General features: G+C 44.4%; 4 protein-coding genes across 13 annotated transcripts; 2 read left to right on the forward strand and 2 right to left on the reverse strand.

Moving 5' to 3' along the window:
• The first annotated feature begins 2,152 nt into the window (after positions 1-2,152).
• On the forward strand, positions 2,153-8,991 carry LOC112873178 (transcription factor TGAL9-like). 3 transcript variants are annotated; one of them, XM_025936201.1, is made up of 10 exons: positions 2,153-2,557; positions 3,302-3,408; positions 4,807-4,865; positions 5,074-5,211; positions 5,425-5,574; positions 5,791-5,868; positions 6,061-6,115; positions 6,252-6,544; positions 8,109-8,357; positions 8,483-8,991. In XM_025936201.1, exons 1-10 carry the CDS (start codon positions 2,460-2,462, stop codon positions 8,699-8,701), a joined length of 1,446 nt encoding a protein of 481 aa, XP_025791986.1. In that variant the 5' UTR covers positions 2,153-2,459; the 3' UTR covers positions 8,702-8,991. The 3 variants fall into 3 exon arrangements, with proteins under 3 accessions (XP_025791986.1, XP_025791992.1, XP_025791994.1); XM_025936207.1 differs by having other exon boundaries at positions 3,305-3,408; XM_025936209.1 differs by having other exon boundaries at positions 2,438-2,557; positions 3,297-3,408.
• On the reverse strand, positions 8,923-12,989 carry LOC112873198 (protein ABHD18). The gene is made up of 6 exons (XM_025936217.1): positions 12,515-12,989; positions 10,966-11,418; positions 10,436-10,520; positions 10,190-10,359; positions 9,718-10,031; positions 8,923-9,365 (listed from the first exon to the last, which is right to left on the reverse strand). The coding sequence occupies exons 2-6, from the start codon at positions 11,339-11,341 to the stop codon at positions 9,210-9,212; spliced, it is 1,101 nt and encodes a 366-aa protein (XP_025792002.1). The 5' UTR covers positions 11,342-11,418; positions 12,515-12,989; the 3' UTR covers positions 8,923-9,209.
• A 1,852-nt stretch (positions 12,990-14,841) lies between these two features.
• On the forward strand, positions 14,842-19,946 carry LOC112878764. 6 transcript variants are annotated; one of them, XM_025942979.1, is made up of 13 exons: positions 14,843-14,991; positions 15,119-15,757; positions 15,859-16,061; positions 16,147-16,344; positions 16,435-16,506; positions 16,875-16,970; positions 17,430-17,509; positions 17,604-17,679; positions 17,755-17,965; positions 18,209-18,402; positions 18,482-18,587; positions 18,673-18,762; positions 18,996-19,946. In XM_025942979.1, the coding sequence occupies exons 2-13, from the start codon at positions 15,205-15,207 to the stop codon at positions 19,730-19,732; spliced, it is 2,616 nt and encodes an 871-aa protein (XP_025798764.1). In that variant the 5' UTR covers positions 14,843-14,991; positions 15,119-15,204; the 3' UTR covers positions 19,733-19,946. The 6 variants fall into 6 exon arrangements, with proteins under 6 accessions (XP_025798760.1, XP_025798763.1, XP_025798764.1 ...); XM_025942980.1 differs by having other exon boundaries at positions 18,485-18,587; XM_025942975.1 differs by having other exon boundaries at positions 14,842-14,991; positions 17,604-17,965.
• Positions 19,947-21,384: 1,438 nt separating this feature from the next.
• Positions 21,385-23,159, reverse strand: LOC112878766 (zinc finger A20 and AN1 domain-containing stress-associated protein 8). 3 transcript variants are annotated; one of them, XM_025942983.1, is made up of 2 exons: positions 23,023-23,159; positions 21,385-22,255 (listed from the first exon to the last, which is right to left on the reverse strand). In XM_025942983.1, the coding sequence occupies exon 2, from the start codon at positions 22,241-22,243 to the stop codon at positions 21,728-21,730; it is 516 nt and encodes a 171-aa protein (XP_025798768.1). In that variant the 5' UTR covers positions 22,244-22,255; positions 23,023-23,159; the 3' UTR covers positions 21,385-21,727. The 3 variants fall into 3 exon arrangements, with proteins under 3 accessions (XP_025798768.1, XP_025798769.1, XP_025798766.1); XM_025942984.1 differs by lacking the exon at positions 23,023-23,159 and adding an exon at positions 22,785-22,996; XM_025942981.1 differs by lacking the exon at positions 23,023-23,159 and adding an exon at positions 22,380-22,402.
• Positions 23,160-25,986: the final 2,827 nt, after the last annotated feature.

Raw genomic sequence — 25,986 nt, forward strand, 5'->3', positions numbered from 1 at the left:
TAACAAAGGCTGGCCTTCCCTACCTTTCTCGTAGGCGATCTCTCCGACAGCACCAGCAACATTAATCATATGGTTTTAATCTATTTCCTTCCCGTTGACCTTTAATCAGTCGGCCTCTTTCATTCGCCTCTCTTCTCTCATGGATGTGTGTTCATGCACATTGATCTGCTCTTTTTTATTATTGAATTTGGCTATGTGTTGTCGAGAGCCCAACACGAGTGTCTCATTTGGCGGAGACGTTTGGCAACATCTTCAGCTAGCCATTTGCTATGATCATAATATGACAGCCAGCGCACGAAGTTAATGGCCCCCCCGGGTGATCACCATCACAGGCTAGCTGGTAGCGTCAGCATGAGGTCATGCACCGCCCCCCTCTGATGAGCATCACCTGCTCGACCCCAGGTAGGCGACGTGTCGGCCGTACGGCTCCCGGGGGCATCATCATCATGTACGATCGGCGCCGACAATTCTTAAACTCGTCAGGCACACGCGCACGCTGCTCCATTCGTGTGGGAAGTCTCCAGCAGTGTCAAATCAAATTGATTCGGCCGGCGACCTGGCTGTATCTGCATGGGCGCAGCAGGAATTTCTCCCGAACCCTGGAGAAACCAACTCGATGAAACGTTTTGTGCAGCGCTCTTATCCCTGTTCGTCAGACAGGCCACGGTAAATTCATAATTAGTGAGCAGAGCATATACCAGGTAGAATTCGTTTAATTAGATGTATATTAATTGTGTGACATGAAAACAAAAGTCTGACGGCCGGGACAGAATAGATGCATATCCTCCAAACCCTTGATGTTCAATACTACATGTTTTGGAGGTTTAGTTAGTACTATTATGCGACCATCTGCAAGATGCTTTTCCTTGTCTCGATCAGCATCAAAATTCAAAAGTTGTATTGTATTGTTGTTCCAACGGATCTCTAGCTAGCTAGTTCTGAACGTTGCTTGAAATCAATAAAATTCTATTGTCGAAAAAAAAGCTAGCTAGTTCTGATGTATTAATTTTTCAGCATCGTTATTGTTTTTTCTCATTTTATTTAGGGCCGGTGAAGATGCAATGCATATAGACCATACAAATGCGGGCGATGCATAGTCAACGGCTGCAAACTTATTGCTAGCTATCATCTGCACGCTGCAGGGCAAGTGGCAACGTACGTGGCGGTTAGCTGGATGCATGCATTGCCCATTTGCCCGGCAGGTTCGTAACCCAACACATGCAGCGCTGGCCAGAGAATCGAAGGCAAACGATGTTTTTGGATGCATAACAAACATCAGACAAAGTGTTTATTGGTGTCGGGAATTTATTTATAACATAAAATTTAAAGAATAGCTGATTTATTATTTACTAATATTATACAAGCATGCGGCGTGCTTGTACATGAGCGTTTACGTCTGTGCTGTTAATATGTGGTTTGCAAAAAAAAATCATATCAAGGGATAATTAAGAGAATATTCACTTTCTTCGATTTCCCTTGTCATGGTCTAACTTTTCCTGAAAAGTTTTGAGAATTCTCTAGGATTTTGTTCTAAGAAATCTTTTCTGCTGTAGCTTCGGGACTCATTGCTACTTGATTTCAGATACTGTTTGTGAATCTGCCTTAATTTGTTGCTAGCTAGGATATCACGATCACCTTTTTGCCATTAAAAGTTTGGTCAGTCACAAAGCTTGTTATACACAAAGTGCGTGTGCCATGCATAATAAACCAAGCAAAGAAATAACAAATCCTTTCACACATCAAACATAACCCTGTAACTAATGCCCTGTTAGATGGTCTAAACCAAAGTTGGCTTTTCAGGACCAGATTAATTCTCCATATAAATCCTGCGAAAAGCCCAGAATTTAATAAGCACTTGGCATTGGTACAGTGTCTCTCCTGAACCCAATTGATGGCCTATGGCTTTTTTTGTTTGTTAAAATTGACTTTGACGTAAATTAAGATGAAACATGCATGAGATCAACTAGCTTAGCAAATGAATATAAAACTAACTGCTCCGAGACCAGTCATCCTACCGGACTCGATCCAACGACACCCATCGTATTCTACCTTTTTTTTAAAAAAAGTCCAATTATTGTGCCTCGCTTTTTCCATGGTTTGTAACCACTCCCTTATATTTCTTGTGCAAGCACTCCACCTCAACCAGGCTACAAGTCATACTTTTGCTAGCTTCCGGTCAGAAGAAGCCACAGAAGACATAGCCGGCCAGGAAGAAGAGGAGAAGGAAGGGGAAAGAAGAACAGCGGCGACGCGCGTCTTCCGATCATAGTCTCGATCGCATATCAGAATCGGATGTGAAGAATTTGAAGCTCATTTTTTAATCATCTTTCCTGCTTCAGTCCAGTTGGGAGACGTCCGAGCCGAGAGGATCCGATCGATAAGGTGATCAAGAAGCTACCTCTGCACAGGTAGCGGCTTGTGCATGCAGGTTGCTGGCATATAGGCAAGTGATTGCATGCATGGGGGATAGGACATGGCAGCAGCCACATGAGCAGGCTTCCTATCCACACGCGGGGATGGTTCAAGCTGCTTCCTCCTCCGCCCATGGCGGTATCATGTAAACCCTAAACACGCAGATATTTTGAATTAAGTCTTGCTTTTTACTTTCTTGCAAATAGATAGAATTGAAGGTTGCTCTTGCTTACTTGTCTTTCTTTCCTCTTCTGAAGAACATGAATATTATTTCTTCGATTCGTGCTTTCTGCCTCTAATTTGTCTCTGATTTTTCATCAGTTTTCTCGATCGGCCTGTGCTTTTTCTAAGGTTTCGGAGTTGTTTTTCGTATGATTAGCTAGCTACGCAGCAGGCATGATTCGGAAAACATAAAGAATCACTTATCTGTCTGACGCTATACTTCTGGAGATTATGAGTGAAGTCTGGGCACCTTGATTTGAAAATGGTTCATGCCTTTAAGTGTCTGTACTTGCATATGTAATGTTCACTATTCGTGACGCATCTTAGAGAATGTGATGGTGTAACCAATGCATACTCCAGAAGTTTTTTTAATTTATTTCATTTAAGTAATTATGAAATGTCAATCCTCTAAGAAATAATCTTTGGCTGCCGGGTCTTAGGTTTTTTACTGACTTTATATTATGGGGAGCAATTCCAGTGGATTTATTGTTGAGCATGCGATAGCTTGCTCAGACATCTCGTCCTCATTCTATCCCCTTCGGTGGAGTACGCGGTTCTTTTTGTAAAACCTTAGAGTATGAAGGAACTAGTAACTAACCCAATCATAATGATGATATTGCTATCAATTTTGTAACTTTATTGCGTGTATTAATCTGTGCAAGTGCAGCAGAAAGGAAGCTGGAGGAGGATACGACATGGCAGAATTCGATCAAGCCCTCTTCCTCTACCTCAACGGCCAGGATCAAACATCAGCTATTATTCAAGATCAACCTCGTAAGCTATACTTAACTCCGGGCTCCTTTTTCGCAATATGTCACAATCAATAATGCAATCTTATGCATACATAGCTGTAATGGGCCAGAGGGAATATACTTTTTCCCTATCATATGAACTTTATTTGTTGCTTCATGTATGGTTTCATACATGCCAAATAAATTAAATCTGTCATGTAACCATGCATCTACTAATACCCTGATTGGATATGGTTACACTAGTCTGGAGCAAAGAAAGCATTTTCCAAAAAAAAAAGTATGGAGCGAAGATGTGCAGCAATGGCGATCAAACCTCTCAATCGTTTTAAATTCCCCTCATTTTTGTTTGTGAAGCTTTTTCTGTCTGGCAAAAGCCAGTTTCAGCAAAAGGGGAAAAAAGGAATCCCTGCTAGTTCGAGGAGAGTGACATGTAACAAACAGCTGCTCATGTATGTGTTCATTCTAGGTCAGTTTTTGCTCAAACAAGGCAGTTAGGCAGAGATGTGATTTTTCATTGCCTACATAGCTCGCTTGTCGCTTGTTCACCGCTTCACTGTTACCAACAGCCAGCATATATGCGCATGCATTTTTCGCTTGTTCATACACGACCCTATTAGATAGGGAAAAGTCCAGTTTACACCCTTAAACTATCGCAAAAATTCAATTTTCAACCTTAAACTATAAAATCGGATAAAAGAGGCCATCCAACTATCAAAACTGGGCAAATTTGGCCCTTAGGGTGGTTTTGAAGGTGGTTTTCTATTTTATAAAAATTAAAAATATTCAAATTTAAACTAAAAAATTTATAAGTAATTCATTTCAAATCCAAAAAATACGAAATGAGTATCAAATTTTTTCTAAAAATTCAATCTATATATTGGCACTATACTTGTCAGTTATTCGGATCCATTTTTTATGTTCATAGTATTTCATTGCTTGTAATTATACTTATTATTTTGAATAAATAAGATTCAAATAGAGCAATAATAGATAGTTTACATTTTTAGAAAAATTTTGGTACTAGTTTCATATTTTTCTGATTTAAAATTAATTAGTTTTGATTTTTTAGATCTAATTAGAATTTTTATTTTTTTAAAAAAAATACAAAACCACCTTCAAAACCACTCTAAGGGTCAAATTTGCCCGGTTTCGAAAGTTGGATGGCCTCTTTTATCCGATTTTATAGTTTAAGGTTGAAAATCGGTTTTTTGCGATAGTTTAAGCGTGTAAACCGAACTTTTTCCTATTACATACGTTGTTAACTGCTACTTGTAGAATGTGTGTAACATATTTGCTGGACACCTAACGTCACTGTGCATGTACACATGTATATATATTATCTGTGCACATTCCAGTTCCCTTCTTTTATTATATTTATATGTAAGTATATGGTGTTCATGCATGTGCGCACATTGTGCAGAAACTCTCAACATCTTCCCTTCTCAGCCAATGCACGTCGTCGAGCCTGCACCGCCGAAGGTATATACCTATGCATCTGCTTGAATGCGACTCTACTTAATCTCTCACATGGTGGTCGGGTTGCTTTAATTTTTTTTTTCTTTGACGAAATCCTGACCGATCGACGATCTCGGTCTGGCCTGTCTTCTCTATTTCCTACCCTGATCATATCGATCGATCTTGCCTCGCGCTGAAGTTCTGAACTTCTGATCAATGAGCTTTCTGGCAGGGATCCATGCTGGGAACTAACAACACGACGCCGAACGCCGGCGCCGGTCCTTCTTCGAAGCGGGCGCCGCCATCATCCAACAACGCCGTCCCTCCGGCAGGAGGCTCCAAGAAGGACGGCAAGCCGGCTGCCGTAAAGGTTAGTACGTTCAGCTATCTCTATTATTTGTGACAAAGTACTAGCTAGTCTGAAGCTGTGAGCATATACATCACGCATGCATGCATTATCTCTGCACGCGCACGGCTTGCTAGATTGTCAAATAGCCATTGACATGCATGCATTTCTGTGCTCGAGTGTTGTTGCTTGTGCCTTGTGCGTGCTTGACGTCGTCCATGTCGTTTTCGTCGTCAGAGAGAAGCAGGGAGCAGCGGTGGCGCCATGGGCAGCGGGACGCCGTCGACCTCGAACCAACAGGAGGGCCCCAGGACGCCGGACGCCAAGACGCTGAGAAGGCTCGCTCAGAACAGGGAGGCGGCAAGGAAGAGCAGGCTCAGAAAGAAGGTATTTCATCCTGTACTACCTAACCAACAAATAAAGTGAGTCCTAACAAATCAATAGAATGGGAAAGTTTGGAGTTATCACGAGTTTAAGTAATTAATTCCCATATCTGTTCTTCGATCTATGTCATATATAAAAGTAGTCTTCCATGGCCTGGATATATAAGATGATTAATATAATGTTCCTTTTTATTATTTTATCTGTTGTATCAAACTGTAGGCTTACATTCAGAACCTAGAGACAAGCAGGATCAGGCTGTCCCAGCTGGAACAAGAGCTGCACAGATCCAGAAATCAGGTATACACGCTGAAAGAGGAATACATGTATGAACTAAGCGGTGTGGTTGTACACCTATAGAGACCATCCAAGTTCGTCTTAATTCTGCAATTTTTTTTAAAAAAAGCAACAGAAGCTTAAGCGAAGTTATTGTTGAAAACTACGGACTAATTGAGTTTGTTCTGTGCATGCCACCAAACGCAAATCATCCAGGGAGCAGTGTTTGGTGGTGGAGTTCTTTCTGGTGGCAATGGCGGCCTAAGCCCAGGCATGCAGTCAAACCCTAGCTAGCTAAACTTCTCATATGTTGCACATTGCACGTTTATATAGATGCTTAAGTTGCACGCATCATGATCTTGTGCAAAGTAAGAATTGGCAATATTATTGTTGTAAATTGTTGGCAGAGGCGGCATGGTTCGACATGGAGCACGCGCGGTGGCAGGAGGAGGACGGCAAGATGATGCGGCACCTGCGGGCGGCGCTGGAGGCGGAGGAGCACGCCGCGGCGCCGCCGGCGGCGGAGGCGCAGCTGCGGCAGATGGTGGACGCGGCCGCGGCGCACCACGGGTTGCTGGCGGAGCTGAAGGCCGCGGTGGCGCGGGCCGACGCGTTCCACCTCGTGTCCGGGGCGTGGGTGTCCGCCGCCGAGCGCTGCTTCCTCTGGATCGGCGGCTTCCGCCCCTCAGAGCTCATCAAGGTTAGTTCCAACAACTTGAACGGACTCATTAGTACACAAGCTAATTAAATTGTGAGCAGCCTTCTAGATAGCTGAAGAGTAAAAAAGATCGATCTTGTTGTGTTTTACTATATGTATAACAAAATACGTTGCATTTTCTTTAAGGTGTATTTCACTATATCATAAAAGTGGACGTGGGATCGAAACTTTTCCACATTTAGGATATATTTCCTCCGTTCTAAATTATAAGTAGATTGTTTTGGTACTTAGAATATATTTCCTCCGTTCTAAATTATAAGTAGATTGTTTTGGTACTTAGGATATATTCCCTCCGTTCTAAATCATAAGTAGATTATTTTGGTATTTCTAGATGTATAATTTTTGCTATGTATCCAGATATAGTAAGCGTATATCTAGGTGCACAGTAAAAATTAGGCTAAAAATTATGAAATATAGAAATGACAAAACGATCTATAATTTGGAACGGAGAAAGTACTAACTATATTATATTAATTTATTTTTATGAAGTAAACTTATTCTAAACGTTATATATTTAAAAACGGATGAACTTAATTAGTTTAGTTTACTATAGAGCAGTTGTGAGAACATACAATGCTCAATTCTTATCAGTAACCACACTGGAAACGCTGAGCTCAAGTTTCCTTTTTTTTTTTTGAAAGGTATGAGCTCAAGTTTCTGTAAGCATGAGCTCACGGGTTCTACGCCTGTACTCTAACCAACTACTCCTTCTTGATTGGTGTGCTGAAATCAAGTCCACAAAAACGATTATGTAGTAAAGTACATGTCATGACTTAATTTTGACCCACACACAGAGATCTTGTTCTTGTACAAGCATGCATGCGTGTGTCATGACTCACGACGATCTTGACTATATGCGCATATATAGGCTCCTGTACATGCTGATGTGCAGGACAATTATATGTTACGAATACGAAACGCATAAATATATAATAAAAAAATAAAGGAAAAGTACTGTTTGGCAATATTATATTAATGGACAGACATTAGGTACAAGCATCCATGATGGATTAGCTAGCTGATTAGGTAGGTCAGAGGTCCCAGTTGATGGAACAGTTAAGCCTTTGGAATTGTCTTTGGACTTCGCTTATGCAGTACTAGCTAGCAGCCATCTGCTACTACTATGTGACTGTTACTTTCTGCAACTGCAACAGGTTAGGTTAGATAGGAGATGGGGACGGGGATGGTTAACTTACCTACAACAATGCAAAGGACGTGTTTAACACATGTATGCCTTTTATTTCGGCTTCTAGATGGATTGGTTGGAATTGAAACTGGGAAACCGAGTTCCCAAAATGAAATCTCAAGTTTCGTCAACATGTAACTCAATCACGTCAACATGTATGGTTACTCGCAAGACAGGACATCTTTTTAATGAAAATATATATATATCATAATTATTAGATCTATGGCTTAATTTCATTTGCTTTTTACATGGTCAATTTGTCTAAATTTCAGTTGATTTTTGTAAACTTCTCGGGGGGCAAAAAAGGAGAGAGAGGATGAACTGATTAGCTAGCTACCATGATGCATGCATGCTCCGCAGGTAGCCGTCCGGCACGCGGAGCCCCTGACGGAGCCGCAGGCGATGGGCGTCTGCGGCGTGCAGCAGTGGGCGAGGGAGGCGGAGGCGGCGCTGGATCACGAGCTGCAGGCCATGCACCGCTCCGTCTCGGAGGCCGTCTCCTCCGACGCGGCGGCGCTGCTCTGCCCCTACTCCGACGTGCCCGGCTACATGGCCACCATGTCCCTCGCCATCAGCAAGCTCGCCTCCCTCGAAGCCTTCGTCAGACAAGTAAGCAAACAGGCTGCATCCCAGCATCTTTACATATATATGTTTCCCAGGAAATGGAACATTGACAAGAACGATGATGATGGATTATTGGTGAACGAGTGAACCATCTCATGGTTGCGTTGCAGGCGGACGCGCTGAGGCTGCAGGCGCTGCACCGGCTGCCGCAGATCCTGACGGCGCGGCAGTCGGCACGGTGCTTCCTCGCCATCGCCGACTACTCCCACCGCCTCCGCGCGCTCAGCGAGCTCTGGCACACCCGGCCGCGCCACGAACCGCCGGTGACCACGGCGGCGGCCGGGTCCAGCCACGGGCCACCCTACCAAAGTAGGGATGGTTTGCTATAGATACAGCCTCACGGACAGTGATGGAATAGTTGCAGAGATACATACATATAGAGGTGATCAGGAATTCAGATGACCCATTTCACGACAATTTGACATCAGTTGTAGGAGTATTTATATATTTATAACTGTGTATACACAAAGGATAAATAGGAGCTGATTCAGCAGTATGAAATAGGAAGGAATAACCATTGAAACTGCCAAATTGCCAAGCTGATTCAGCCAGTATTGACATGTCAGACACTTTGATAAATGGTGAGAAAATAAGTTATTGCAGAACTACTGCCAGACAATGGGGTGTTACATATTATGTGTTGTACAGCCAGCCTCCCTCCGATCTCATGCGGAAAAAAACAATTAAGTTACAACAAATTGTCATTTACGAAAACCCTTCAGCAGAGGGTGTAGCTATCATGGCATGTGGTCGTGGGTTGAGCTGATTCGTAGCCCCAAATTCAGAAACAGTCACACAACACAAAACTGGCATAACAAGGATGACTTCCCTCTGGTGTTACAATCTGTCAAGGGCGTCAACAATGGCCTTGCGGAACGCGTCGTTGTGGAGGAAAAAGGAGGAAACATGGCCGCCTGTTACCCATCGGACTTCTGAGCCTGGCCATGCCTTCTGGAGCTCCATGACTGAATGTCTGGGAATGTAGCCGTCATCCTGAAAAGAGAACATAGATTCAGATTAGAAGAAAGCTCCAGCCGAATAAGAATACTGGAGTAAGCAATCTCTTTGTCTGAAATAAGGAGGTAATTTAACCAATCTGCTTGAGTAAACTATCTGCTATCAAATTTAATTTTCTGAACATTGCTGAAGCGCTATATTAACATGCCAAAAACAGTGCAGGTAAAAGAAATAATGAGTAAATTCAGAAGTCCTTCCACTGTAATAGTAGTAAAACAGCCAGTCAACTAGTCGTGAAACAAAGTAAAAGACTGGCAGGAAAACAATCATGTGTTTGGAGATCATAAATTGATGTTAAAAGGCATAGAAAAGGTAGAACAACACTAACCGTTGCACCAACAAAGATGACAGCCTGCGGGTTCTTTGGGACTGGAAATCGAGTGACGTCAGTCAAAGACAACACTGACCGCAACCTATCTCTGACTTGCTCGATAGTGATCCCAGTTTTCTGTGCTGCATCTTCTGTCAAAGATGTTACATCTTGAGTAATTGCAGCTGCATCTTCTCTCAATACATCCCAAGCTGTGGCATATTTGTAGACTCCTTCACAGAAAGGTACCACGGCAGAGTGTGGAGCGAGAAATGGCAGTGTGGCAATTGGTGTAGGATGCAGGGATCCCACCATCGCCGCATGGACACCACCTGTGTCATCAGCAAAGAATCCTTTCTTAGAAAAATGTACAGGGAATCTTGAAAAAAAAACAGAAAACTATAAGACTCAGATGGCTTTGACAAATAGGCTGCTATATTACTTTTAAGGCTCACTTCATTCAATCATGAGCGAAGCCAGTATTACATACCCATGCTGAGTCCACATATGCCCATCTTGCCATAGCCAGCCTCAGTCTGCAGCCAGTACAATAGACTGCGAGCTTCATCAATTGTGGTTTTACCTAAGAGTAACAAGTCACTCACACACTGGAGCTTTGCACCACGCTGCATACTAGGACGACGCTGCCCATAATAGGGGCTGTGGTTCATGAGATATCAGATCTTGGTGAGTTGTGGACGAAAATATTATACCAAAGAATGCAAGTAACACTCACCTCTCAAGAACCATAGTTGCAATATTGTTCTTCAGAAGAGGCCCGCCGAGCCGAAGCCTGCGCTCAAATGTGTGATCACCAGTGCCTATTTTATTTCAAAAACTTTATATTGATCCATTAGATGAGAGCAAAGGCATACTTTTATTGGAAACAAAAAAGTGGCACAGGTTTTTGAAAAAAATGGAAAAGATTTTTTCGAGTAACAACTTTGTAATAATACTCATGAATTAATATGAAACTAACAGTAAAAAGAGATTAGCCATTGTTTGATTTTGGCACCAGGTAAGGGAGAAAAGTTTTTATCTTGAAAAAAGATAGGGAAGCTGTCAAACCGGAATGTTAAAGTTTGCAGTGCTAGGAAGCCAGCAGGCTAATACATTCATAGAGTGTTCTCCCAGCAACACACCAGAAAAGGGGGTGGAAAAAAAAAGTGGAATGCAGACAAGCCAAACATTGATATCAGAAAATGATTTTCCTAACCTGTCCAGTGAATTAGGAAACAAATATAATGAAACTACAAAATCATGTACCTGCAAGATGGACCACGCATGCCATCTTCTCTGGTGTGATGTTTTTAGGAGTAAGAAAAGCAACTCTTGCATTGTGACTCTCAGGGGGCAATGCGTCGATTAATCTCTCATCACATGTAGTTCTGAAAACACCCTCTCGCAGACAAGAACTGTTTGTCTCCCAAACTGTTTTCCACATTGGATGCACAGCAGTTGGTGGCCAGTTTTGGCAATGTGCCTCAGGGAATAACTGCTTCACCATCCTCTCTAGCAAATCAAGTTTGGTACCTCCCCATCCTTTTGAGAAAAACGGTGTTCCTAATTTGGTGCGATGAAGAAGAGTTCCATATATGTGGTCCAGTACATAATGTACTAACCCAAGATTAACCGATACCATATCCAACCACTGGTTGAATAAAGCTGACTCTTCAGGCCTTAATTTTATAACTTAAAATCACAGGGACCAAGATATTCCTGCAACACAAAATAAACAAGAATCCAGGTTAGCATACTGTAGAAGATCAATGTATCAGGAACACTTCGCAGAAGGAAAATGGTCTGCACCATATCACAGTAGAGGTTCACTAATTTGGCAAGCTTGAAGCAAAATGTTTCAAGTAGATAAAGGCAATAGCTTGAAATTTGGATAGGGCATAGCAAGACAAAGTAAGCATTCAAACAGATATATAGACCAGTGAGCTACAAGAGCGAAGTCCAGATTTGGATAGAATTAGTAACCATGATCAGAGTAGAGAACTCCTGAGGGCCAAACTAGAGTAGTGAGTTCTGAAATTGGACTAACCAATCAACCCTAAATGAATACTAACTACCAACCAACCACAAAAAATTGAACCCAAATATTTCTTAAGAGGCAGATGACCTGACCATAATACATTTTTAGTGATTCAATCTCCTAGATATGAAAAGGAAACATTGTGTGAAAAGGAGCCTTCTTCATTTGATAATTTGAAACATGTTTGCTTGTATCGACCCATTCCAACAACCACATAATGCTTCCACACATATCGACCACATATAGATGATGCTATGACAACTAAATTTCACTCAGAACTGTCAGCTATGTTCCATTTAAAAAAAAACGAGAATACATAGTTCACTTGACACTGTCACATGCCATCGATTTTGTATAATGTAGCATCATTTCATCACATACAAGTACAGCAACGACAGCGTAGACATCCAAGGCAGTGAAAACAACAACTTTTCCACGGAGGAACGCATCTAATTGAAGTAGATCCAGAACAAATCCGATTAAGCTCCGACTAAGCTCACTAACACAAGTAACATACATCGTGCAGATGCAATGCAGGTGCTCAGATGCACTCATCCCAGCGCGCACAGAACATAGCATCACATCGATTCGAAACTAGGGGGCGGATCCAGCATAGGACATGGGTGTACACATGTACACCCGATAATTCTTCAAACAAAATCGAAGCAATTAGGTAATATATTGTGACTGGGTGAGATCCGAATACAAATAGCTTGTATCAGGGTTTGGGGTGCTCCGTTTCGCAGATCAGGAAGGGAAGGGAAGGGGAGGGCATACCTGGTGGGTGCTCGTCGCGGCAAAGGGCCCTGCAAAGACCGAATAGCACCACCGCTCGCCGAGTCGTCTCCGCCAGGAAAGGACCGCCAAGAGAGGAGATAGACTGAGAGAGAAGGGAACGGGGGAGAGAAACAGAGATGAGGGGGAGGGGTGCACCGTGAACGCCTGGCAGGCACGAGCTGCGCCGTGCGGGTGGCCGCGGCGGTGTGCCGGCGCCAGGCGGTGAAAGGGAAGCCGGGGGCGGAAAAGGAGGAGGAGTGACCACCGACCACCGTCGAGCTCGGCCGAGGGGAGCGGTTGCGGCAATGGAGTGGGGACGGCCGGAGGGAGCAGCTAGCCGGACGGGAAAGGGGAGGCGTGGGATAGGGATGGCGAGGGATGCGTGGGCCCGGCTGCAGTCGGACCCACATGTCAGTGGGAGCGAGTCCCTCTGCTGTACCGAGAAAAAGACTCGCCCGGGGTGCGGGCCCTACACGGGCCGGCCTGATAAACGGGCCGTGCCCGGGCCGGGACGCTGTGCCACGCTAGTGCCATATTGTGCTTCTTTGCATACTGCTATTTTTTTAATCGTAATAGCTGGATAACAAAATTGGTTGTATATTAACTCTAAGCAACTAGATTTTTCTATTTTTTGAATATGACCCTATTTCGAAAAATCCAGTATTTTTTGTTATTTTTTAATTTATTTCTTAATTTCTCCAAAAAGATATATATTTTTAAAACTACCAAAAAGATATAACAAAATCATAAAATATTTATTTTCCTCTTCTAATAGGAACATTAAGCACAGTTATATGCTAATATTAAGAAGCCCAAACATACCCTATACATGAATGATTTTATACAAGCACCTGCATAGCTACATAAAACACGCTATATCAATTAAATTGTGCTCTGTCCGATCATTATCATGTCGGGCGACCTTTTTTATGTTGGCTGCTGACCGAAGTTTTACACACATATCCACGACATGACACACGAGAGAATTATAGGTTGATAAAATAATATTTCCAAAATGTTTTCATCCCATTTCTATATTCCATACATACATTGGCATTAGAATCTAACTAGGTGGTGGAATCTAACATGTTAATCTAACAAAAAATATTTTTATGGAGCTAAAACTGTTGAGTTCCAACAATTTACATAAACGAAATCATCGGCCACTTTGTTCCCTATGTATTTTTATAAATATTTATACAAATAGAATAAATTCATAAGTCAAATCTAAAGTACGTTTAGTTATAGTTCTACTGGACGAGTTTTTCCTAACGTCCGCCCCGAGCACTGACATGTGAGACTGGGCTCACACGTCAGTGAACCAATATCAAAGGAACGGACGTCAGAGAAACCATTTCCGTTCTACTGGTTTTTAGTGGTGTTTATGTTACTTTACTTAACTAATTGAGTGAGTAAATATTGTTGGCTAAAATTTGAAAAAAATTTATTAATACCGTATATTCATAAACGGAGGAAGTATTTAGCATGAATACTATCTGTTCTTGGGAAAATGAGGTTGGTTCTCGGCTTCTCGCCTCAGAGGCATCCGACACGATAACATGTTGCCACTCTATCTTCGAACACTGGAAGATACTCCATCACTGTATATCCTGTCCACCCATCTGCCGTGGCTCGTAGCTCCTGGCTGGTGTGGTCTCCTTTTGGGCTTTGCACACGATTGTTTTGTATTAAGAAGAACTGAGGGATAATATTTGCGTACGTGTATTTATAGAAGTAAGTGTACGTGCGTAGCAAGTGTATGAGTTGTATTGTGTAATTTAAAAAAAAAACATATACTGCATGCCTGCATCGGCCTCTCAATATCGAACAGATAAGGCAAACAACTGGGAAACAAGATCCATTAGATGCCATGTCCAGCAAGCGAGCGAGCAAACGGATGCCATGCGATGCCATGTCCTGCACTCGCAGCACTGCAGCAGCGTGCCAGGATCACGGAACCTCTGAGAATGTTCCGTTGCAAGTTCAGCTCAATCCGGTGATCCATCCACGAACAGAGTAGGTTGTGACCTGACGCATCCGCTCTCCGGTTTCGGTTGCGAGCTCCGCGGCCAAGTTGCCATCTCTTCCCTGGGTCGGAAAGGGACAGAGAAGCTTTCCCTCCTCGACGCGATGCCGACGCGCCACTTGCTGCCGTCACGGTCGGCTTTGCGGCGGACCGGCGGTCGCGTGCAAGCAAGCGGCGAGCGACGGCCATGGTGGATTGGAACGGGCAGATGGATGATGGGTGATGATGGCTTGGCCTTGCGGCTCTTGGGGTCCAAGAATCCTCGGCTATAAACCGTCGCTCTCCGCGATGCGCATTTGTCGCCCGCCACTCTTCCGTTGATCCGTCCCCGGCGAAAAAGGAGCACTATCCCCTTCTTCTTCTCGGGACGGAAACATCACTCTCGCAGTCTCTCTCCCGTGTAGTGAGTGGACTTCATCTCCCTGTTGCTTGAGAGGAGACGACTGACGAGGCAGGGTCGTCTTCTCCAATCCTCCCTCCGTCTTTGTTACCCTCTCTCGTGAATTGCTTCCCCGCAATTCTCGGTTGAATCGCCGATTTCTTTTATGCTTAATCTTTATCCTCCTCGCCCTTCTCAGGTGTTTTCTGGAGGCTCTCGCTTATGCGGTGGGTGCCGGTCAACTGAGGACCCGGTAACGAGTGGGTCTTGGCAGGAAAGGGGGTGATGGCGCGAGGGCCGGGCGTGCCGGTGGCGGCTGGGGTGTTGATCTTGGCCGCCGCCGCCTCCTGGCACGGCGCGGAGGGGAAGGCCTGCACTAACGCGTTCCCGGGGCTGACGTCGCACACGGAGCGCGCGGCGGCGCAGCTGCGGCCGGCGCCGGCATCCGAGCCCGGTCACCATGGCCACGGCCATGAGCATGGCCACGAGCAGCACCTCACCCCCACCGACGAGTCCACATGGATGTCGCTCATGCCGCGGCGGGCGCTGCGGCGCGAGGAGGCGTTCGACTGGCTCATGCTCTACCGCAAGCTGCGGGGCGCCACCGCTGGCGAAACGCGGGGCGGGGCGATCCTCTCCGAGGTCTCCCTGCACGACGTGCGGCTTGAGCTGGGCAGTCTATACTGGCGAGCCCAGCAGACCAACCTAGAGTATCTGCTCCTCCTGGACGTCGACCGCCTCGTCTGGAGCTTCCGCAAACAGGTCGGGCTGACGGCGCCGGGAACGCCCTACGGCGGGTGGGAAGGCCCTGACGTCCAGCTCCGGGGACACTTTGTTGGTGCGCCACTGCATCTCAATTCGATTTCGATTTTGGAGCGTTTACCCAGAACAATTGTGCAGCTAGACTGAATTTCAGTGCCTTGCTGTTCTTCTTTTCAGGGCATTACCTGAGTGCTACTGCAAAGATGTGGGCTAGCACACACAATGATACTCTTAAAGAAAAAATGTCGTCTGTCGTTGATACGCTCTACGATTGCCAGAAGAAGGTGGGCACAGGGTACCTGTCGGCCTTCCCGTCGGAATTCTTCGATTGGGTTGAAGCCATCAAGCCTGTCTGGGCTCCTTACTACACAATCCACAAGGTGCAAGGGGGTTTCAGTTTATACTTCTTGATTAATATGTGAATGAACATTACCGAGTTGAGTGGGTGTAATTTTTGGTTTGCAGATTATGCAAGGCCTTCTTGATCAATACACAGTGGCTGGGAATTCCAAGGCTCTTGACATGGTGGTAAAGATGGCTAATTATTTCAGTGACCGGGTGATGAATGTCATACAGAAATACAGCATTGAGAGGCATTGGGAATCTCTCAATGAGGAGACTGGTGGGATGAATGATGTGCTCTACCAGCTCTACACGATAACGGTGAGTTGCCATTTGTTACAAGTGTAGCATCGATTAATACGGTTACATCTGCAGTCTAGCTGATATGCTTCCTTTCTCTTAATTGAGCAGAATGATCTGAAGCATTTGACATTGGCTCATCTCTTCGATAAGCCGTGCTTTCTTGGGCTGCTTGCAGTTCAGGTCTGCTGAACACTGATCTGGTTTCCTAGTTGTGAATCTTCAGCTATTTAGTGATAGCTAGGATTATGTTTAGATTACAATAAATGAATAAAATAAAAATTAACCTGTTTCAATTTTAAGTTTTAAGTATGTTAATCATTGTGATTACTACTTCAGTTTAATTTGTTTATCATCCGGCGGTCACTACATCTATATATCATACAGATTTAAATTATGGCATTACAGAACTGGTATTACCATGTACAGGGTATACTTTCATTGAAACTGAACTTGGGTTCCTACTAGATCAATCAATGGACTAGAATTACTGTTCCTCTCCAGGGATTTTCGTTTCGGTGATAGCCTTGTGTGTGTGTGTTTCATTTCAGGCCGACAGTATTTCAGGCTTCCATTCCAATACCCACATTCCAGTTGTCATTGGTGCGCAGATGAGGTATGAAGTTACCGGAGATCCTCTTTACAAGGTAAAATTCATTGAAAATCTTATTACTAAAGAGCTGAATATTCCGTTCATGGAAAGTGAGGTATCTGTTATGGGATGCAGACATAAGTGCATGCCGTGATTAGTTTAGATTATGATAGTGACTACTGTTCAAAAGGGGAAACAAGTGGACTATTTGGCTTCCAAATTTCCATATAAGTATGTTTATCAGGTCATAAGAAAATCAAGATATGTATGACTCTGGCTGTTTTTAGTAAAATTCTGAGCTGATCAAGCTAAACTGTTGTTCAAATTTTGGAAATATGCTGGACATTATACACATTTAGCATAGCTGTTTAGATTTATATATATGCTTCTTTCTTTTATGTCCATTTTAACCTTTTTGTCTATGTTTCTGAAGTAGTACCAGCTTCTGTCTTCTGTTTCTCATTTGTTCTTTGCCATTTGAGTGAAGCTGACCATACGCCTCATTTTGAAACAGCAAATTGCGACATTCTTTATGGATACAATAAATTCTTCTCATAGCTATGCAACTGGTGGCACATCTGCCGGAGAATTCTGGTAATATAGCTTGTATGATGCCTGATTAATGGCGTCCATAGCATATCAACAGTTATATTTTGGCAAGGAGCTTATCCTCTTAATTGTTTTTCAGGACCTACCCAAAACATTTAGCTGAGACTCTGAGTACTGAGAATGAGGAATCCTGCACCACATACAACATGCTTAAGGTTGTTAAATTATCAAACCATCCTAAACATTTATTTCTTTTTTTAGAAATGTGTCATATTAAAACCCATGTGCAGATTTCTCGCAATCTATTCAGATGGACAAAGGAAATAGCATATGCAGATTATTATGAAAGAGCACTGATAAATGGTGTTTTAAGCATTCAAAGGGGGACAGATCCTGGTGTGATGATTTACATGCTACCCCAGGCCCCAGGACACTCTAAAGCTGTGAGTTATCATGGTTGGGGAACAAAGTATGATTCTTTCTGGTGTTGCTATGGGACAGGTAATATAAAAACCGCCGACATCTATATTTGCTGCCTTCATGTGAATACTCCGCAGCAGTAATTATTATGCTTGATTTCAATCAACTGTGTGTCTATCTCTTATTTTGATTCCATAAGCTAAAGGCAGAGTCTAGCCCCTTCATTTTTACCTTTTTGCTTTATGTATCAAGCTGTGAAAGTTAGGGTTGCAATTATTCCCGAGCAGATTGTTTGTTTTGAAATGTTATGATTTCCATCTGCAGGTATAGAATCCTTTTCAAAACTTGGTGATTCTATTTACTTTGAGGAGAAAGGAGATACGCCTGCACTCAACATAATTCAGTACATACCAAGCACTCTCAACTGGAAAGCAGCTGGGCTTACTGTTACTCAGCAAATCAAAACGCTCAGCTCTTCTGACTTGTATCTTCAAGTTTCACTCTCCATTTCTGCAACGGTAATTATTTTCAATTGTTTATATGTGAAATTCAGATAAAAGCATCTGCAGTCAGCTCATTTGTTTTCTGTTTGTTCAGAAGACAAGCCAGTCGGCCAAACTGAATTTTAGAATTCCATCATGGACATCTGCTGATGGTGCAGGAGCAACTTTGAATGACAAAGATTTGGGGTCGTTATCTCCAGGTAAAATCATTCCATTGTGTTTAATATTCAAATTATCATTGATCTTCTAAGGCCACTTCATTACCTGATCTTATTCTATGAGCAGGATCTTTCCTCTCAATTACCAGACAGTGGAACTCAGAGGATCACCTATCACTACGCTTTCCCATCAGGTTAAGAACTGAAGCAATTAAAGGTAATTTCGTGATAGTTCAGCAGTTACCTAATCTAGGCTAACTTACTTGGCTCACACACTTATATATCACAATGATAACCAGTGGTGGTGCTAAAAATACGTAGGACCCTAGTTAAATAACAGATTTTGCTAGCATGTGTGCTACAACTGAGATTTTTGTATAGCTAGAATCTTGATCCAAATAGTTTTTAGAGGAACTTGATCCAAATATTAATTGCTAACTATCCGTTCAGATGACCGGCCAGAGTATGCCTCCCTTCAAGCAGTCCTATTTGGGCCATTTGTTCTTGCTGGCCTATCCACCGGTGACTGGGATGCAAAAGCTGGCAATAGCAGCACAATTTCAGATTGGATCACCGTTGTCCCTTCAGTGTACAACTCACAGCTGGTAACCTTCACACAAGTATCCAATGGGAAAACATTCGTCCTCTCAAGCGCAAATGGCTCCCTAACAATGCAAGAGCGACCTGAAATCGACGGCACTGGCACCGCCATCCATGCAACATTCAGGGCACACCCTCAGGACTCGACAGAACTGCATGACATGTACGGTACAACCATGAAGGGAGCTTCCATGCTGATCGAACCATTTGACTTGCCAGGAACTGTGATCAACAACAACCTCACCCTATCTGCTCAGAAGGGCTCAGATTCCCTCTTCAACATAGTACCCGGGCTTGACGGAAATCCTAACTCAGTTTCCCTTGAGCTAGGGAATAAACCAGGGTGCTTCTTGGTGACAGGCGTGGATTACCCTGCGGGGACGAAGATTCAGGTCAGCTGCAAGAGTTCTCTTCAGAGTATTGGTGGGATACTCGAGCAGGCGGCAAGCTTTCTGCAGACTGCCCCACTGAGGCAGTACCATCCGATCAGCTTTATCGCAAAGGGAGTGAGGAGGAACTTCCTCCTGGAACCACTGTACAGCTTGAGGGATGAATTCTACACGGTTTACTTCAGCGTTGGAGCCTGAGTCCCCAAAATTACACATGGGAGTAGAAATAATACAGAATAACGCACGGCCTCTTTCTTCTAGTACAATGTAGTTTAGAACAGGCAATTAAAGAGGAAACGAGCTGTTTCCTGTGTATCCCTCTCATATACATTCACTACTGCAATGCCGAGCCGACCAGTTCTCCAGTTCTTGAGGAAGTTATTTGAGATTCTGTGCATTTTTCGCAGGTGAAGACACTATCGATCAGTTTGTTCACCTTATGTATCTCGGTAACTGAAGGTGTTGCTAAATGTTTCGTCCTGAAGTGCTCTGCTGTTTGCCCTGGACCCGGGTTGCTATCTGACTTCTGGCTGGGTAAAGGGGAAAAAAAAGTGTCATTGGGTGTCTGATTTGCAACTAGATAATCCCCATGGCTAAGGCTGCTGAGCTCTGCAACTGTTTTCACCAGGTTGCATACTCTACACTATAATGGCAGTTTTATAGTAAACTGATCAGAGCAGGTAACAACAGCTAGTGCCATAAAATACATCTCCAGCTGCTGTGAGGGTAGGACAACAAAGCTGAGATCCTATCCATTCACCCATAAACAACCAAGGAATCTCAAGGCGATCAGGCTTCTCTATCATTCCTTGCATTCTTTAATCCATCGCAGCTCAACACCCGGCAGAAGAGTTGCTCAATGTTCCCATCATGTCTATAGAGACCCACCCACAAATTGAGGAGCAAAAATATTCGCCCCCTGCAGAAGAACATATTTTTTCGTACAAATTATCATCTTCTTTGCAAGTGACAATCATACGAAAACAAGTTTGTTTAGACTTGTTCCAATTCTTTGCCGGTGACAATCATAGAAAACAAATTAGGTTTCGTTCCAATCACATGTAAAAAGGAAAGCCGCATGTTCCCACCTGTACAGACTAGAAAGAGATGGAAGAATATGAATTGTGAAATGTTCCCTTGCGAGCAAAGAGCTTTGTATAATGATTTTTCAAAAAAGATGATGAATTAAAGCATTCACCAAGTAATTGTATGTGTAAACTGTGTTGTAATACAGGATCAGCACGCCCAACAACCAAGCTGCATCCTGATACAAATCACAGCTCCCCAACAAACATGATTTTGAGATATGGTGTTCATCCACAAGAATCCCCTCATTGCATCCTTTAAACAGCTTTAAGGCTCTCTTTGGCATAGCTTATGCCAAAAGAGCTTCACCAGTGAAGCTGAAGCTGGTGAAGCCAGAAAAACTAGTTTTGCACTAGTTTTGCCTGGCTTCTAGTTCATTTTAGCACGAGCTTATAAAACAGCTTCGTGCTACAGTGTCCTGATTTACGTAAAATAGATGAAGCTGAAGCCAAAATAAGCTATGCCAAATGGGGCCTAAGAAATTGAAATAGGTTGCTTCCTCTTCAGAGAGCACGAAGCACACCAAACTTCAGATGTGTACTTTCTTTCAGATGGTTAGATCTACAATACCAAATACCTGAACATATCCTGAAGGGTATGACAGAGCACTGCCTGAGAACCATCATGACCCCCTCTTGGCCTTTAGTCCTCTGAATGGAATCATAAGCGCACATGAATGATCGCAAAACAGGGGTTGTTTGAATGCAGAACAGGTAGAGGTGTAAATGGAATATCACAAAAACCAACAGAACAAGAAAATAGACTTAAGAGGAAATATGGCAGACCATTGCTGATTACTATTACTGATTGGAATGTAACACGCATGAGACAATAGTACATTACAGAGCTACCTAAATGGGAATGCCACAATACCGACTGAAACCACCATGAATAACTGAATAAGCTTACACAACATAGCCAACACGCAAACCATTTTGGACTCGACTGAGGATGAGTTCTTGCAGCTGCCAGGATGCGTGAGCATCATAGTGTTGAACGACTCAGGGATGTGGCAGCAAACAAGAATGGGATGTTCAACGATAAAGCAGCAAAGATGCATGATTGAATCTTGCAGATCGCAACCCATTTCGTTCCCCATTGCCCCCTTCAGATCTTGTCGAGCTTCTCCGCCTTCACCACAGGATTGGCCTTGGCAATCGCATCCCTAGCTGCAGTCCGGTAGTCAAACTGGCAGTCATGTTTGTCGGAGTAGCGGTGCACCGCACAGTACATGTTACCACATCGGCAGTTGAATCCCGTCAGGCCAACCCGCTTCCTACAGGTTGCACACCGGTTCGGACCTTCCTTGGCCTTGGGGATAATAGCAGCATCCTCGCTGGTTTCAGCTACAAATGGAGGCTGCACAACAATAGTCTTCTCCTCAACTTGAGCAACCGCCACCTCTGCGGTTGCAGCTATGATAGGGCCTTTCCCACCGTCACCGCCATTGACAATGCTATCAATGGAGGAGGCAGCCAGCTGGGCCTGCTCCTGCTTCATTATCATCTCCTTGTGGCACTTGGAGCACATGTTCATGGTGGCCGCACTGCCAAAGAAGCCGCAGTTGTTGATGCATAGTATTGGGCCCTCCGGTTGCTGGCAGCCCGTCTCCTTGTGTTCCATGACTACTATAAGCTGCATATTAAACAATCAATGTAAATGACCACACGGTTTGTCACTTTAACAAACATCAGTCACGCAGAGGTTGCACTCGATGAAACAAGATCCTAATTTGTAGGGAGAGCACCGCAGAAGTCACCATCTCAAAATCTGCTGCGCAATACAAATCAACCCAGCATTCCTAAACAAATCAGAGTATATCAATTCAAATCTTCGAAAACACACACAGAAATTTTTCACGAGGACGTAAATCGAGAACAACATGCACCAAATCTGCAAAGTAATTTAACCAATCCACCGGTTATACAACTAAATACACACGATTTCCACGGAATAAAATACTTAAATCACTAGTAACATTTAACAGCGCTACAAACTTTAAGAAATCAGACAAAAAAATACAAGTAATTCTAATCATTTCGCCAAGAGAAACAACCTTAATACAATTTTTTTAAAAAAAATAACAAGAAAAAAAAAAGAACGCGTTTCCATTTCCCCCAACCAAAGGACTTCCACCTGAACCTGAACAGAAGAAACCACCAACCTTAGACCAAATCAACCCACGAACCCTGGAAGCGCCAGTCCCCTTCGCGATTCCACGGGCCGTAGAATCCCCCGCACCAACGAATCAACACCCAAAAAACAATCACAAAAAAACCGCGCAGATCGATCAAGGGACGTCGAATCAGGCCCCGGAGGACACAGATCAAGCCTTCCCTAACAAATCGCACATGAAAAAAGAAGGGCAGAGCACGAGATGGGTGAGCAGAGCAAACCCTAACCCTGAGCGAGGCGGACGCGGAGGCGAAGGAGGCGTGCGGGGATTGGAATCGCAAGGAGGAGCCTCGAAATGGGGGCGTCGTCGGGCCAGGGGAAGGTGGGGGAGCCAGATAAAAAGGGCGGACGCGAGGGGAAGTTACCTGCGTGCCCCTGGCGTTTCGAATTATTTGCGGTCGGTGGCGTGGAGTGGCCTGGGCGAGGTGGGGTAGGCGCCGTCCGATCGCGGGGGCGTGAGCTGACGGACGGACGGGATGGGTGCGGCTGCGGATCATTTAGTGAGGTCCTTTTCTTTCTTGATGGGGAAGAAGGCGCGGCGTGGCGTCCTTTTTCTTCTCCTAAATGGTGTGAACTTGGCCGTTAATGCTGGAGTAATCGGTTTCAAATCTTCAATCTTATCGCGGGGCAAGATTTGGCATCGATTGAATTTTGAATGACCGTCCTGTATGACTCGGATGAGTTCACAAGCCCCTACCGCGTAACAATATGATGACGTATCAAAGTTATTATAACTCCTCCTCCTCTCAAATTTATATGTATTATCGTTAGATAACAGACATTCCTTTTCTTTTAAAATTTGGTGTTTCCATTTAATATCATGTTTGCTGGAACTATTCTTTTACGAACTCTCACTCAAATTTCTAGTTGATTGGTCCTTTGAGCTCTTGCTTATTCAAAAATACATTATCATGCATGTAAAACTCAAAATGACACTATGGATTCTGATATTGCTGTGTAGCATTGCTGCACAACAACCATAAGTTAAGGTAGTTCCCTGAACAGAACATCAAAGTAAAATGCCTGGGTTATCTTAAAATTATATTGTCTCGTTTAAGGGCTATAAGAGCATGCTGCCACTTGCCACCTTGGAGTCGTCTTGGAATTTAAATACTGAGCAATTTGTCAAGACCAAAAGGGTACCTATGGAAAAGGCGGGGAGATAATGCGTGGACACGTATTGCCGTGTGAAAGAGAGTGGAAAGGGAAGCAGATGGTGATGGTAGGCAGCCGGTTGCCTGGTTGCGGCACGGTTCGGTCCACTGACGCTTCTCTGGCGCTGCAAGGCCCACACACAGGCCACGATTTTTTGCACTTTCGAAACGAAGTTTAACGCTAGTCGGTGGCGGCAACTTTAACGCGTCCGGCAAAGGACATAGAAAATAATAGTACGCGTATAATGTTACTAGTGTAAAACACGAGTATGATCTGAATTCAACTAGTGATGTTGGACCTGTAGTATGTTTTGCAATGCATAGATCTTTAGGGTAAGAATCTTTTGCTATATTTTAGAGAAAGTTTGATAACCTCGAGTTAGAAAATTGTTTTAGGTTATGTTCGGTTTCATCTAATTCTATTATCTTTTTTCCTTGGTATTTGATATCTGACCTAGAGCTCATGGATTCTTCATGCAAACCATCATTTTTTTCTTGAGCAAGTATATTAACAAATCTTATAGATTAGCGAAGTCATCACAGCCACATGTATCATGCTGGTGACAGGCATATTATCTACCACTAGATAAAATAAACGTATTAATAAGATATACATGATGTCAGACTTGAAGTTTGATCTTTAGTGGGTACAGAGTGCAACCAGCCATGCTAAATTATGAAAGCGGTTACTTGGTTTTTCCACAAGTTAGGGTGTTTGTTGTTCGTTTCTATAAGATTTTTTTGGGAAGATATATATTTTTAGGGTTGGGTTTTATATCAAATATTTGCAGTTCGAACCCACCTTATGCATTAGTGGGGTTCGACGTCCCATGATCAGATTTGAGAATGATATGATGTAATTCCAGTCACATTTATCCTTAAAACTGTGATGCGTACAGCCATTGCTCTGACTATGAGGCCTTGTCCAACGGTAAGAGCCAGCAGCTAGGAAACTTCCCCCCGCATCGCTCCCACGTGGGCGACACGGGCGGGTGGAACGCCGCCGCCGCTGCCCCTTCCTCCCACGTTTCCCTCCGCCGCACCGCCGCTCGAGCCAGCCGCCGGAAGACCCTGCGGCTCGCAAGGACAGTGGCGGCGGGGTGGCGATCCTCTCCCTTGGATCCAGGCGGGTACGGCCGCCTCGATCGTTGGACATGGCAGCTCGTGGCGGCGTCGGCGTGGGTGGTCGGATCTAGCGCCGGCAAGCGCGGATTCGGTGTCCCCGCGGCTGGATCTGCCGACGGGCGCGGTGGCAACGGCGTCAAGCAGGAGCCGGGAGCGGGTGCGGAGGCGTCGTGTGCGTGCGAGCATGGCCGACGAGGCCCAGTGTGCAGGTGCTCGACAAGTAGGCCGCGCGTGATGCAGAGCTGCGTCGTCCTCAACGAGGTGGGCGCGCGGCTACCGCGGGAGGCCAGGCGGGAGCGATGTTGCGGGTGGAGGCCAGGCGGGAACAATACTCTAGCGGCCGGCGTGGTCGGATCTGGGGCCCTGGCAGCTGGATCCGGTGGCGGCAGGACTGGATCCGTAACCTCTCGCGGTAGAGGTGGAGTGGCAACGACGTTTAGCCATGCTGCGGCGGGCTAGTGCCGAGGAGGAGCGGGAGCGGTGATCTGTCATGCGCTGCAGGGGCACTGCGGAAGGACTGGCGGCGGCGTGGTGCTACAGCCGGGGGTTGGCCTGTGCATGGCCTCGCCAGCGGCGCTATGGAGGCACGACTGGCGGCGGCCTGCTTGGGCGTGCTAGTGGCGCCATGGTGGCGTGGTTGGCAATGTCGAGCCACCTACTGCGTTCGCTTGCTCCGGCGGGGCGCGCCGGCCGAGCCAGTTGAAAGTGCATCTAGGTCCCTAGTAGGTTTTGGTGAATAGAATGATACCGCAATTAAAGAACTAATGATCTTGTTGAGTATATGAGCAGGAATTGATTGTTATATCGATGCAATATTTATGATGAAAGATATTGAAAGTAAAGATAAAAGACTCATATGATAAGATATTTGACTAGACTATAATTAAAGTGACAATATTGATAAGCAAAGAA

This window comes from Panicum hallii, chromosome 1 (genome assembly GCF_002211085.1).
Source record: "Panicum hallii strain FIL2 chromosome 1, PHallii_v3.1, whole genome shotgun sequence".
NCBI lineage: Eukaryota > Viridiplantae > Streptophyta > Magnoliopsida > Poales > Poaceae > Panicum > Panicum hallii.

Excerpts from the sequence above, each read along its gene's own strand:
- LOC112873178 (XM_025936201.1), top strand. The coding sequence starts at position 2,460 with ATGGGGGATAGGACATGGCAGCAGCCACATGAGCAGGCTTCCTATCCA. Across the intron at positions 5,212-5,424 it reads GCAAGCCGGCTGCCGTAAAG|AGAGAAGCAGGGAGCAGCGG; the intron begins GTTAGTACGTTC and ends TTTCGTCGTCAG. Across the intron at positions 5,575-5,790 it reads AGAGCAGGCTCAGAAAGAAG|GCTTACATTCAGAACCTAGA; the intron begins GTATTTCATCCT and ends ATCAAACTGTAG.
- LOC112878764 (XM_025942975.1), top strand. The coding sequence starts at position 15,205 with ATGGCGCGAGGGCCGGGCGTGCCGGTGGCGGCTGGGGTGTTGATCTTG. Across the intron at positions 16,971-17,429 it reads CCGGAGATCCTCTTTACAAG|CAAATTGCGACATTCTTTAT; the intron begins GTAAAATTCATT and ends ATTTTGAAACAG. Across the intron at positions 18,763-18,995 it reads AAGAACTGAAGCAATTAAAG|ATGACCGGCCAGAGTATGCC; the intron begins GTAATTTCGTGA and ends CTATCCGTTCAG.
- LOC112873198 (XM_025936217.1), bottom strand. The coding sequence starts at position 11,341 with ATGGTATCGGTTAATCTTGGGTTAGTACATTATGTACTGGACCACATA. Across the intron at positions 10,521-10,965 it reads ATGCGTGGTCCATCTTGCAG|GCACTGGTGATCACACATTT; the intron begins GTACATGATTTT and ends GAAATAAAATAG. Across the intron at positions 9,366-9,717 it reads TCATCTTTGTTGGTGCAACG|GATGACGGCTACATTCCCAG; the intron begins GTTAGTGTTGTT and ends TTCTCTTTTCAG.